The 13,540-nt window shown below is 39.3% G+C and overlaps 1 protein-coding gene across 1 annotated transcript in view; it reads left to right on the forward strand.

Moving 5' to 3' along the window:
* Positions 1–7,946: 7,946 nt before the first annotated feature.
* The window catches only part of esama (endothelial cell adhesion molecule a), a 73,321-nt gene continuing 67,727 nt past the window's right edge, over positions 7,947–13,540 (forward strand). Inside the window, exon 1 of the mRNA XM_061740244.1 lies at positions 7,947–8,165. Coding sequence (XP_061596228.1) covers positions 8,114–8,165 — 52 coding nt within the window. The 5' untranslated portion in view covers positions 7,947–8,113. The remainder of the gene's footprint in view (positions 8,166–13,540) is intronic.

A 13,540-nucleotide genomic window follows, 5' to 3' on the forward strand; every position in this document is an offset into this window, starting at 1 on the left:
ATAGGGTATTTATTTATCATTGTCAATGTTTTAATAATAGCCTATTAATGTAAATACAAGATTACTGCAAGCGTTGTAACGTAGAAATAACTTATGGTTGGTACAAAATAATATATTTTGCTAATACAGCTGCATACCTGATTTAGTTCTACCAAACCACTTTGTGTTGACAAAATAAATCAGGGACAGCTTTTAATATATCTCAATAAAATTAGCTAGCTCTCTGTAGATCAGAGACGATCAAGATGGAAGAAAGAATGATCTTCTCTGAATCTGTGTGAGGAGCTGGTTCCTGGTTCCAGGTCTAGTCCTGGTTCAGGGTCTAGTCCTGGTTCCAGGTCTTGGCTGTGAGTCTGTGTGAGGAGCTGCAGGGAGACTGCAGGCCTATCGGGACATCAATAAAATGGGACAAAAGTGGAGAGAAATCTCCCAAAATTTGGACATATCTGGTGTGTTTAAAAGTTGTAGAAATGTGATATTCTTTTGCTCTTTTAACAATAAAAATGTTAATTTAAAATATAATAGCATTTCCATGCCTCATATCAGGATCAATTGAACCATTTATCAATATATGGTTATGAAAAGACCATGTGTGTGTCAATACTTTTTTGCAAACTTTTTTTCGGGTCACCAAGCAACTTGCAACAAATACGCGATGTGCGCAGGCGCGCCCTGCTCTGCTCCGAGTCTGCGCCGTTTTATAATAGATCCATGGTCTGCGCCATGGATCTATTAAGGTCGGCGCAGTGCGCCCACCCCGGCGGTGTGTGAGACGCAACCGCGTTCTAGGTGAAAGCCGCTTTGCGCCGTCATGCGCCCTTGCCGTCGCGCAAACTCGGTGGCAAGGACGTTGCGTGCCGCAGAGCCCGTCACAAAGCCCTGCGCCCTTGCGCGGCAGCAGCACATACACAATGAATGGGAAAGCCGGCAGCGGCTGCCGCTGTGCGCGCTCTATATGAAAACCGCTTCACGTTGAGGAGGGCACCTGCTTGGTCCAGAGGGCAACGGGCAAGTGCTCTAGCACCACCTGGTGTCTATCTGTGCACGCCACTGCTGTGAAGGATTCTTATATTTCTGTCTTCTTCATCCATCCGATATGGACGCTACAGTGCAGACGAGCTGGAATACTTTCTGATCTGACGCTACAGGACATAACCAAACTTCAGATTTACCTGACAGCTTCTCTACAGTCTGCAGGGATCATCAGTCTTCATTATCCAGAGCAGCAATAAACAACATCAGCTGCATATTTATGATTTCACTCACCGGTGATATTGTCTTGCATATGAATACTTTTCCTCTTGATGGAGCATACACTCCTTTTCTAAGTTTACTGCAGTCTAAGATGTAGGCTACAATCTAAGATTTCCAGAAAAACACTTTTGGTTTTAATGTTTAATGTTTGGAAACTGAAAAACTTGCAAGCTATTATAAGTTCTGCACCTGTATTGAACACATTCAACTTTCACAGTCCTGGAATTGCCACCTTATTGTGGTTAGGATTAAGAGAGGTTTGTGTTGCACATATGATCCAGAAGCTGTGTTGTTGTCCTGGTGTCCTGAGGCAAACTGGTCCTGGAAGACGGGCTAGACTACGAAGGATTCAACATCTGCATGAGGATGATCAATGAAGAAGCAACATATTCCTCACCTGGTCATGGGTCACCAGGCCCGGGGGAGGGATTGTAGGCGAGCTGGTGGTAAGGCCTTCACTTATGGTGTCAGGCCCAGCCTGAACGAACAACATGCAGCAACAGCAACAATGTTTTACATTAAAATGCAAGCAAAGCCTCACATAATTGTATGTACTTACAAGGAATTCAGGTGTCGCAATAACTTACCGCCCAAATTATTTGTGCCAATCCAAAATCAGTTCACATCACCATCCTGACATCTCCAGGTGTGTGTCTCCTCCTCCTAAAAACCTGAAGTAGTGTATGCTTTTTTATTATTTATATATATATTATTTATATTATATCAAAATATTTTACATTATATTATATTTATATTATTTTCATTAAAACCACCTTTAACATTTTCGTTTATATATATATATATATATATATATATATATATATATATATATATATATATATATATATATATATATATATATATATATATATATATATATATATATATATATATATATATATATATATATATATATATATATATATATATATATTGCATTAAGTTTATGTTTATTAATAAATATTTAGTTTGTTTTAGGTTTTTATTTACATTTACATTTTTTGGTTATGTTTACTTGTTAATGTATACGTTAAACTTTGTCGTTAAAGTTTACAACTTTTGTTCACAGTTGTATTTGCATAATTATTCTTGTTTACAATTTTATTATACGTTTTTGTGTATATTTACGTTTCTAGTTTTTGTTCATGCTTCAATTTATATATATATATATATATTTATATTTATGGATTTCTGTTTCTGGTTATGCTCTTTTTTTAAACCGATTTTAATCAATGACCATGGGACTTTAGTGCCTCATGTCCAAAATCTGGTGGAAAGAATGAGAATGAAGCTAGGTTTCTATTTCAGAATGAAGTCCTGTCATTTATTCAAAGCCAAAAAGAAGGTTGAGGCCACCATCGTGTCTGTGCTAGAGTAAGTTCTCCGGATGCTGTTTATCATGGGACACTGAGGTTTATGACAAACCTCAAAGTTTTCATCACTGTGTTTTATATGCTGAAGTTGGACGGTGTTTATTGAGTGACTGCAGACTAAAACACTGTTGTATTTTTATTCATAAATCTATTTTTGGCCTGCTCCCTTTTTATCTCTAGACCAACATCTGCAGAAACCGTATTGACCAATATAGCTTTTGGTCCCAAAATATATATTTATTGACTGTGCCGAAGTTGCAACGTGCATTGGAAAAAAAAGACGAAAGAAAAAGAAAAAGAAGAAAAAAAAAGGCAGTTCCAGCTGCATGTGCTTGGAACAACATGCAAAAGACCCTGAAGTTCACTGAACTGGTTTCACTGGGCATTTTAAAGGGCCTCTGGATGCCTCGTTGGTAGACTCATCAGACATCATCTGCATATAAATCAGAGCTTGTTTCTTTGGATTTAATCATAGAACGACCCGTCTTCACCTCCCATGATTGAGCTTTTCAAATAACACAGTTCAGTTTGGTTTGTTTTTTTCAGGGTGATAAGCTCATTTTGGTAATTCCCATGAGTTGAGTCTAGGCTTTGATTGGGATGAACTTCAGTCGGAAAATCTGTTACTGGACCAATCAGGCGTGCTGGGGTCTGTGATATCACCGTCTTGGAACACCTAAGAGAACACCTCATCGAGGTTTTTTTCCTTTTTGGATGAAAACAAGCCTTCAGATTTGACCGTTGGTCAGTGCAGCTTTTGAGTGTTTAAAGGTGTTAAATATGTGTTGCGTTTTGGCTCTTTTGTGCTCAAATCCTTTGACCTGTAAGTCAGAGTTGCACAAAGTTGGCACTGAGCCGCGATTGCCAGAATTTCATAGAAAATCTTTCAGGTTGTTGGATGACGGACCATCAGTTTGGTTCAGTGGAAGGAGAATGGCTCCAAGTGGTTAGAGATACATTTCAGACACAACTATGACTTTTACAATTCTCAGCTCCTTTCTTATTGATTTTTTAGTTTTTTAATTTACCTTGATGAAGTGATTACAACAAATATATACAGAACAAATGGCCAGGTCCCAGGGTTTTCCACTTTTTTTTAAATTAATGAATTAATTATGTCTTGATGTCACATTAACTATGAGGGAGGTTAGAGACCTAAGAACTAGAACAGACACCAGTGCCTGAATTCTAGGTCATAATCATATATAGTTTCTCTTTGTCCTTATACGTGCATTCCTTGTTTTTACATTCCCTTTTACTCTTCCTTATGTATTTCTGCCTCATTATGCAAATGAGGAGGGCTGCCCTTCTATGTCTAGCTCCTCTGCTATTGATCAATAAACAGGAAAGAGCCAAAATTAAGACTATTGTACAAATGCTAGTGACACACTGGGATAAACATACTTACCCCTCACATTCGTGGAAGTGTGTGTATAATGCTGCTCTCACCACCTTGTTCACACCATCAGCTTCACTGAAGACTGAATATGTCTAATGGGGGAATTTCTAAAAGGATCTATTAATGTTATGTGGTGTACGTGCAGTCATAGAGACATTATAAACCAACAAAACAGCTAGTGTATGTTAACTATAAATCTGGACATTGTTATTATTATTTGTTTTAGTCTTGAATTAAATGTAGAGTAGCATCGAGATGAATATAATTCACTACTGAGGACATTTAACTACACTGCCAGAAGGATTTGCTGGATTCGGCACCAAAATTACCCGCCAAGTAATGTGAGCAGTCGTCTTCTCAGCTGCCCGCGGAGACTGCTTAGTTATCGGTGCAGGCCGATCAGTAATCACATAAATAGCTGGCTTTGGATTGGATATAGCTTTCTGCAACAAGGATGTGGACACCGGCAGGTGCACAATAGTCTTGATTTTGGTACTATCCTGCTTCTTCCTGTTTATTGATCAATAATAGAGGAGCTGGACCAAGAAGGGCACCCTCCTCATTTGCATAATGAGGCAGAAACACATAACGAAGAGTAAAAAGAGGAGACAAGATTATTGTAAAAACAAAAAATGCATGTACAAGGAAAAGGAAAAACTAAATATATGTATTTCTGCTTTTATTTTTAATTGTGTCAGTTTTGATCCTCCATACATTTATTCACATTAGAAATTATAAAAATACTGTTCATAAATAGTACTCATTCACCCTTATGGTATAAGTAACCTCATTGAACAGTTGAAAAAAAACATACTCTCTTGTCCCAGAGATCTGGAATCACAAAAAGGATTAAAACAATACAAAAAAGTCTTAATTGATCAACTCATATTTCTGTGCCTGGGTAATTGGATTACTCAAATAAATGCTTCGTAGAGTAGGATCTTCTTTATACAGATACTTCCTGTCCTGTCAAACATATTTCAAGTTCAGTCAAGTCAATAGATCCTTCATAGAAGGTTATTTCAGTTTCAGCCTCAGTTTTAGCTATAGAGGGGCCTCTTAGCAAATGATTGTTGAATCTTATGTGGAATCCATGAGAAACTGCTCTGCTTGGAGCTGAAGTAGCGGCTGGACTCATCTCCCCCCCGCGGGGACCATCTGGGGCCGAGGCCTCCCCTCACAGAGGTCGACCACGAAGAACCTACCGGAGGATAGTCCTCACAGCACGAGTAAGCGGTGCTCCTTAATCTCCTAACAACACCTCATTATTCTGGAAACATTTACTTATTCAAGAATAATAACACAAAAACTTAGAAGAATATACATTCACATCGCTGTTCACAAAAAACTGCACTTTTCACCACATTCATTCTCCTTTCTTCTTCCTCTTCGTCCATTTGAACCAAGCGTTTCAACCCATTTACAGGCAACACAGCAACTTTTTAACAGCTAATTCATTCTGCTCATTTTCCCACATGCCACCAGTCATTTTTAAACCATCTTTTTCCACACAGAAGTGGGCGTGTCCGTCCTGGGAAGATGGACATTTCTCTTGTGTGAACGGGGTGAGTTGAATCTGCCACCTTAAAAAAAATGTTTTTCTTTGGGAAGGATGGAAAATTTGACCTACATTTTGCTCCGTTAAGCCTGTAGAGTCTGAGGTATAGATCGTGTTAAATCGGGTGACAAAAACATCATAAGCAAATATCGCCCCATATCACTATAACTCTCTCTAAAATATTTGAAAAAGTTGTATATAACAGACTGTATAACTATCGTGAAAAATATAACATTCTAGTTCCTAGATCTGGTTCTAAACCTGTATGGCTATACTTGACCTTGTTGAAAAAATCAATGACTGTATTGATGAAGGTAACTTTGGAATTGGTATTTTTCTTGATCTATCAAAGGCCTTTGATACTATGGATTTTAATATATTACTGAGTAAACTACACCACTATGGCATCAGAGGCCTTGCCCTTGACTGGTTTAAAAGCTATCTTTATGATAGACAACAGTATGTCTATTTTAACAACTGTAGCTCACCTTGCAAGTACATTAAGTATGGGGTTCCCCAGGGCTCAATTTTGGGTCCACTCTTATTTCTCTTATACATTAATGATTTTGTAAATTCCACCAGTAGCTTTCACAAAGTAGTTTTTGCTGACGATACAAGTCTGTTCACCTCACATAGAAACCTACTCACTCTCCAAGATACTGTAAACACAGAGCTAATCAAAGCGGATGCCTGGTTTAAAAGTAATAAACCTGCTCCCTATCTGCCACCCCCAGCACCAACACCAAACCAGGAACAAACACCTCATAACAGGCAAACAACGGCATTTACGTTGCACTGGTATGAGTGTTGTCTGCAGGGCCTCAGATCTGGAACAGACTTGATCTGAAGATGCTGTGCTCTCTCTCCATTTTTAAAAGAAATCTAAAAGTAAATTTACTGTACCTATTTATAAAATACCCTTGCTACATGACAGAGATATTGGGATGACTGTATGAATGATTGTATGTATTTGTATGTTTGATTGTCTGTATTGTAATGTCTACCAGGGGCGTCAATTGGGTATGGCAAGGTATGGCAGCCGCCACACCTTGGCTTCAGGGGGAAATGTAAATGTTTGTTTTTTAAATACATTTATGGAATTACTCTGTGTCTATTTGTATTGATTATTCTATTATTAAATAAATATAAAATAACTACAAATGCAAATCAGAACAACATGATCGATTTCACTAGTTATTATACACGGCAAAAACTCAAAATCTTAACAAGAATATTTATCTTATTTCTAGTTAAAATGTCTAATTTTTAGTCAAAAAAAATCTCATTACATTTAAGACAAGATTCAAAAACAACTATTTTCACCTGTTTCAAGTAGATTTTCACTTAAAATAAGTGGAAAAATCTGCCAGTGGAACAAGATTTTTTTGCTTGTAATGAGAAGATAAATCTTGTCCCACTGGCAGATTTTTCTACTTATTTCAAGTGAAAATGTACTTGAAACAGGTGAAAATGGTCAAATAACAAGTTATTTTTCTGGTGATGACTCTTGTTTTAAGTGTAATGAGATTTTTTGACTTAAAATTAGACATTTTAACTAGAAATAAGACAAATATTCCTGGTAAGATTGAGTTTTTGCAGTGAGCGAGACTGCATTTGAAAAAGTTCCAATTTTCTTGACCACACAGATAAGCTACATAACAGACTTCTGTGATGAGTATTTGCTAGACGTGTTGATTGATACTCTAGTTAAGTTCTGTGACTCGTAACCTTGCCATACCTTAGCTTCGACTGAATTGACGCCACTGATGTCTACTATTCTCATATTCCCAACGGCACCACATTGCACTGTAAATTTCATGTTTCTTTCATGAACTTTGGGCCCCCTCCCAAAAGCTTTTAATAGCTTACTTTGGGGGACCCATTCATACATGCCAAAGGACCATTATAGATGTCTGAATGGTCTCAATTGTATACATTTATTTTAATGGCTATGTATGAATAAACTTTAAACTTGACTTGACTTTAAACTTGACTTGAATTGGGTGGGACTTTGGGTTGTTTTGGGTCGTTGTCGTGGGTTATCTTTTTTAACTTTATGACACTAAACTCTAAATTCCTGATTGGGTTTATGTGACATACTATTTTTTCTTTCGATGAAATCCATAAAGTCCTGTTTTATGTTTTCCACCTGTTCTATCAATGCACAGGTGCAACTCTGCCAAGTTCCCCTGTTTATGGACGTAAAGACCGGATGTTACTTCAAAATAAAAGTTCTAAACCCTCCGGGCAATGCTTTGGTGGTCGTGTTTTCAGCGGGGGCCGTCTTATTTTGAAGCCCGAATGCAGACGTCTGTTTCAATAGTGAACTGTATGATGGGCTTTAACAGGGTGGCGCTGCAGTTTCGGAGTTTTACTCGCAGGAGGAGCGACGGAGTCAGACGTGCAGAAGAGGAGGGGGACACAGCACACAGGAGCTACAGTGTTGAAGGTTACGGCACCCCCCACCTGAAGTGTCCCTGTGGAGGAAGCAGCGCAGCCTCACCTGAGGAGACCTGGAGCCGCTTCATCATGAAGAGGAGACTCGCCGCGCTCGCGTTCAGCCTCCTGTGGGGGCTCTCAGGTCAGTCACAGGATGCTGTCCCTCCTTTATTCATCCCTGCTTCAGGTTTATTTCCTTCTTTCCCCTTTCTCCCACTAATCTTCCACCACACTTGGGAGATTCTCCAAACTAGTGCCAGAGAGCGTGGCAGCGCTCAGGGATTGTTCCTCTGATGAGTCCCAAAGTGACATCCGCGGGGACTCGGGCTGATTTTGACACTAAAACCATATTCCCATCAAGTAGGTTTTTGCAAATCCAACACAGCAGTAGTCTCTTCGTGTTTTCAGCGGATCTCCCTTCTTTAATAGTAGGGTTGCCAACTCCCTGCAAAATACATAAGGGACACCTCATCGGCATCGGCCTTTTTTTGTGAGTGAAACGATTTTTTTTAACTATTTGACTCGAACCTGAATTGAATTAGATGCATATTTTTGAATGTCATGAACACGTGGAAAACAAATTATTATCCATCAATTTACTTTAATACAAAATAACAAAATGGACGGAATAAAATAAGTATCTTTCTTAAACAGAAACCTGTCCTGCTTAACTTAAAACTGTAAAGAAAGCAGAACATCCATTGTGTAATGGAGCACATTTTTAGTGCAATAACAAAAGTGCAAACAGAAAGTCTGTAGAAAACTTGTAAACATATTTGTGCCTCAAAGGCCATGACTGTAGGCTACAGATGTAGTAAAACAGAAAAAATAACCTATGAACTCAACAGCTCAATGCCATTTTCCATTGGCATTTTATAATTATTTTTTGACTCTAATACGGGACAAAGTGCGTCTCTTTTCAGCTCAATACGGGACGCTACTTTAGTTTATAAATACGGTTGGTAACCCTCTTTAATAAGATGTTCCTGAAGCAGATCTAAGGGACTAAAACATAGCAGACAGATCTGAGTCTTGGAGGGTCGGATTTAAGGCTCAAACACCTGTTTGTTTTTCACACGATATGAAACAAGTGAGTTGCACACCATTTTCGTCTCCCAGGGAGGAATAATCGCTTTATATCTTCAGCATCATTGGCTCAGTCTGTATTAAACTCCTACCTTTACTCAGAGTTGTGCTCTACATGCATCCTCCTCTCTGCTCAAACTGGGCCACAGCTGGCCCTCTGTCAGGAGAATGTTGTTTCGGGTACTTTGGTGTGGTTTAACATCTCTCTGGAAGAGATTTGGTCAATCATTTTAATGTTTCGCCAGCATTTACCCTCCTTTTTTCCAAGTAACTGTTATTATCAACGCTTTTACATTTCTGTTGGTTAATGTTTACAACGTTCAGCTTGAACTTTCCCTGGCCCGTGGCGATCACCCAGGTGACCTGCACCTGAATCTGAATCTGAACAGCTCTGCTAAAGGAATCCAAGTGCAAAGACTCTGTGTTTCAGGTGGTTTCTTGTCAGCTCCCAGCTTCAGCCTGGTGACTCTCGATACACTGTGAAACTTGAAAACAAGTGGGAGCGCCACATTTTTCCTGAATTTGTTGCCAAAACAATAACATGAGCTGACACAGGCTCATTTGTTCCTCCTGACAGAGGACTAATACCTGAGAAATACAGGCTTTTACCACCCAGAGCCCTTCTGCCTGTGGTTTAAGCAATTTCAGGGAATGATTGTGAGCAGTACCTCCTACCCACTGATCTGGAGCTTTAACGGCCAGCAGTGATTCAGTGTCTGAACAACAAGACGGCAGCAACTGTCCTTGACCTCGGCGTCTGAGGCGCCATCAAAACGGCCTGCAGGTGTGTCCTGGAAACACCGAGATTCAGAGGAAGCGCTGATGAATGGCAGCCTATAACAGGAAAACTGATGGGGAGGAAGTGAGCAAACATCCTCCCACAAACAGGAAAAGAAGCCGCTGGTGAGATATGGAGGCTGTGTGGATGATAACTCTACAGATGGGATTTCAGTTTCCTGACATAAAATATGCGCTTGGAAAGCCTGATTCTAGTCAGAGTAAACGCGCTGAAATCTTTAAACATGCTGAGGACATAAAACCGTCCCCCACGTTCCCTCCAACCATAAAGCAGCAGAAGTCTTCAGTGCCGTCTCCACCTTTAAATCACCCTGGACCTGCAGCAGGCTGAAGGCAACATCTGCCCGCTGATTGGACAGTCTGATTTGTAACTGGGTCGTGCCGTCCAGTCAGGAATAAAATCAGCGTCAACAGTTACATCCGGCCAATCTGAGCACCGAACCAATGCAGGGTTCTAGTTTGTATCTGAGACAATATTCTGCTCATCCTGGAGGAAAAACTAATGTCAAGTACAAGAATAAAGTTGTAATTATAGGACAGTTCTTCATAAAATTGCCCCTTTATTTTTGTATTTCAATTCAATTCAATTTTATTTATATAGCATCTATTACAACAGAAGTTGTCTCTAGGCGCTTTCCAGAGACCGAGTACATGACCCCGAGCAATTATTATATAAACAATGGCAGGTAAAAACTCCCCTAGTGGGAAAGAAACCTTAAGCCAAAAAGTGGCAGAAAAACTCCCCTTTAGGAGGGAAGAAACCGTGAGCAGGACCTGGATCATAGGGGGGACCCTCCAGCCGGACGCCAGACTGGGGTACAATTGTACAATTAAGAGATTAGAATATTCTGGTAATATGTTTCTAACAGTGGGCAGATTCATGTTTTCTCTCTTCTGCCTTTTATCGAGTGCAGCCATGAATGAAACAGTGAGCGAAAGCAGAGGCCGTAGGCATCGCTCTGCTTTGTTTAGCATCGTAGCCTCTGAACACTGAGCATGCTCAGGAAGAACCTGCTTCCAGTCCACTCTCTTTAGTTACTATACAACTTCCTTTTTACCTTTCCTAATTAGGTCAAGGTAAAAAGTAATGAAAGAAAGAAATGTGTACTAATTATTACACATGTAGTTCTGTCATTACTTATAAATTGACAAGTAATTAATGGTAAATAAAGAAAAACCTTTCAAGGCTGTGCGTCTGAGTCTTATACTAAACAAAACTGAATATCATCCGGTGTTAGCTGATTTGAGCAGCCAGTGTTGGTGGATACCCATCAGATAAACAGTTAAACCGTTAGTTTGTTAAACTAACATATGGAAACGCTGTCTATAGCTCATCCAATGAGGAACCAATAGCATAAGGTAGCTGTACCCCGTATTAACTGTTATTAACTGGGAGTCCATGGAAGAAACAGTTAACTTTTTAATTATTCATTTTTAGCAAACAGCCAGTGAAAAAGGAAACCTTTCCCCCGAATGTTATTTCAAACTTTACCAGCCCCATTATTACGTTGACATGGTCCAGGTGGACGCCGGAGTCCGTACAAGTCTTCAGGTGTCTTCTAACTTCTGTGCCTGCTCATCGTTGAAGGTGGAAGAACTTTAGCTTTAGTGGTTTGTTCTGAAATGTCAGAGGAGGAAATCCACCGAGTCAAAGCTGCACCATTAAGTGTGAAAACAACACCTCGCAATGATGCAAAAACAGTTTGCAACAGATACTATGTGCAATCAGATCAGTGCAATCAGATCTTACTGGTAGTAACTCGTAGTAACTAAAAGTGACTATCAACAAATAGTAGTGACTAGTAGTAAGTAGTATTAACTAGTAGTGAGTAGTTGTAATTGCTCCTACAACACCAGGAACCAGTGATGCCAGTCCACATCCGTGAGCCTGACCGGAGAAAAAACCCACTCTCCTCGTCAACGGTCGCTTATGGAAAGTTTTATTTTTATTTTTATTTCTGTGTTTAATTTTCCTTTTATTTACTGTGTTTTATTACGGATTTAAAAAGTGAGGAAATTATTGTAGCAATTCAATCGAGAGTGAAAAATCCACTCAGATCCTTCAGAACATATTTGGGAAGTGATTCAATGTGAGAATGATCCTTATTTATCTTTTACTTTGAAAAATAATGAAACTGAGTTTATTTAGGAAGAAAATAAATAGTTCTATGTATTGTAAAGTGTAAACTAAATCCTTGTGAGTGTGACCTTTTTATTAACCTGATCATTATTTGATTTTAAAATACTGACCCTGAATTCCAGGATGTGTTTCCGACCCTCGTTAGACCACAGTGCTGAGTCACTTTCGATGTTTAATTAAAGTAGAGGACGTCTTAACCGCTATTTCTCAGCATGATTTAGTTTTTTGTACACAATGTCAGTATATAAAAGTACAGTAGATATGCGCACACGTTTGCACATGTTCCTAATGAATGGCTATGTTTCATCAAATACTTAACTGATTAAGAATATTAGGCTATGATATGGTTTCGGTTGGATAATGAGTTAATCGGTGAATAAAACAATGTATTGGATCATTGTATTTAATTAGCAGTATTTCTTCTGGAATTCAAACTCGGGTCAGATTAGATGAGCCACACAGAAACTCTCATTTTGAACAGGATGGAGCTTAAATATTAAATATTCCTCGAATGAACTTAAACACAGACATTAAAGCTGCATGGACCTCGGGAGTGAAGTCTTCACCCATCTGACCATCAATCACAGTGATCAGGCAGTCAGTCAGGCGCTCCAGCGTAACAAAACCTCATATCCATCACAAGGCAGCAACAAGAAGAACTATTTTAGAAATGGTGATACGGGACTCTCTACCGGTGTTGCATTGAAACGATCAGGGTCCCCCCCTGCTTCTCTGAGTGCAGCCGGCTGAGGTCTGCATAAGTCTGATTGATGTTGTCCATGTTCTTCAGACCTCGTTCCAGGCCTAAAATCACAAGGTCACATGATCTGGAACCCTTGTATTGAATGTCATAGCAGCAGCATCGTAGAGGTGTCCTGAGTCCAGCGGTAGACGATCAGACACCTGAGGAACCCAAAAATTGAATTGAACCACTTTAGCTCATTGCATGTTTTGGAAACCATAAGCATCTTATGATAAATCCTTGTGACAGGAAAATGAATATGAACCCGAACACCTGTCTCCCCTGGACGAGCTGCAGCACCGTCAGCGTCATAGTCTGTCATGTTCATGATGCTGCATTTACTCATCTCTCCCGTGTAACTTCACAACTTTTTCTGCTCAAAGTTACATTTCTCAGGCAGGTTTATTTCACAGAGTGGCACAATTTAATTTACAAATAAAACTGTAGAATCACCTGTGAACAGTTTCTGCATCCAGACCTCAGCTCACATCTGCGCCCACGAGGCGACTTCAGACCTTTAGATCAGGGATCTGTAGGGTCTGGATGTTCTCCCGCTGGGCTCCTCTGCATCTTTTTGCTCATTATTCAGCTGCTGGATGAACCTGAAAGTTATGTTTTATTATTATTATTATTATTATTATTATTATTATTATTATTATTATTATTATTATTATTATTATAAAGCGTAAAATGTAAAACATGTGGTCCTTTACAGTTGTCAAGTGTAGGGATGCAAATTATCGATTATTTC

Source organism: Cololabis saira, chromosome 14 (genome assembly GCF_033807715.1).
Source record: "Cololabis saira isolate AMF1-May2022 chromosome 14, fColSai1.1, whole genome shotgun sequence".
NCBI classification, from domain to species: Eukaryota; Metazoa; Chordata; class Actinopteri; order Beloniformes; family Belonidae; genus Cololabis; species Cololabis saira.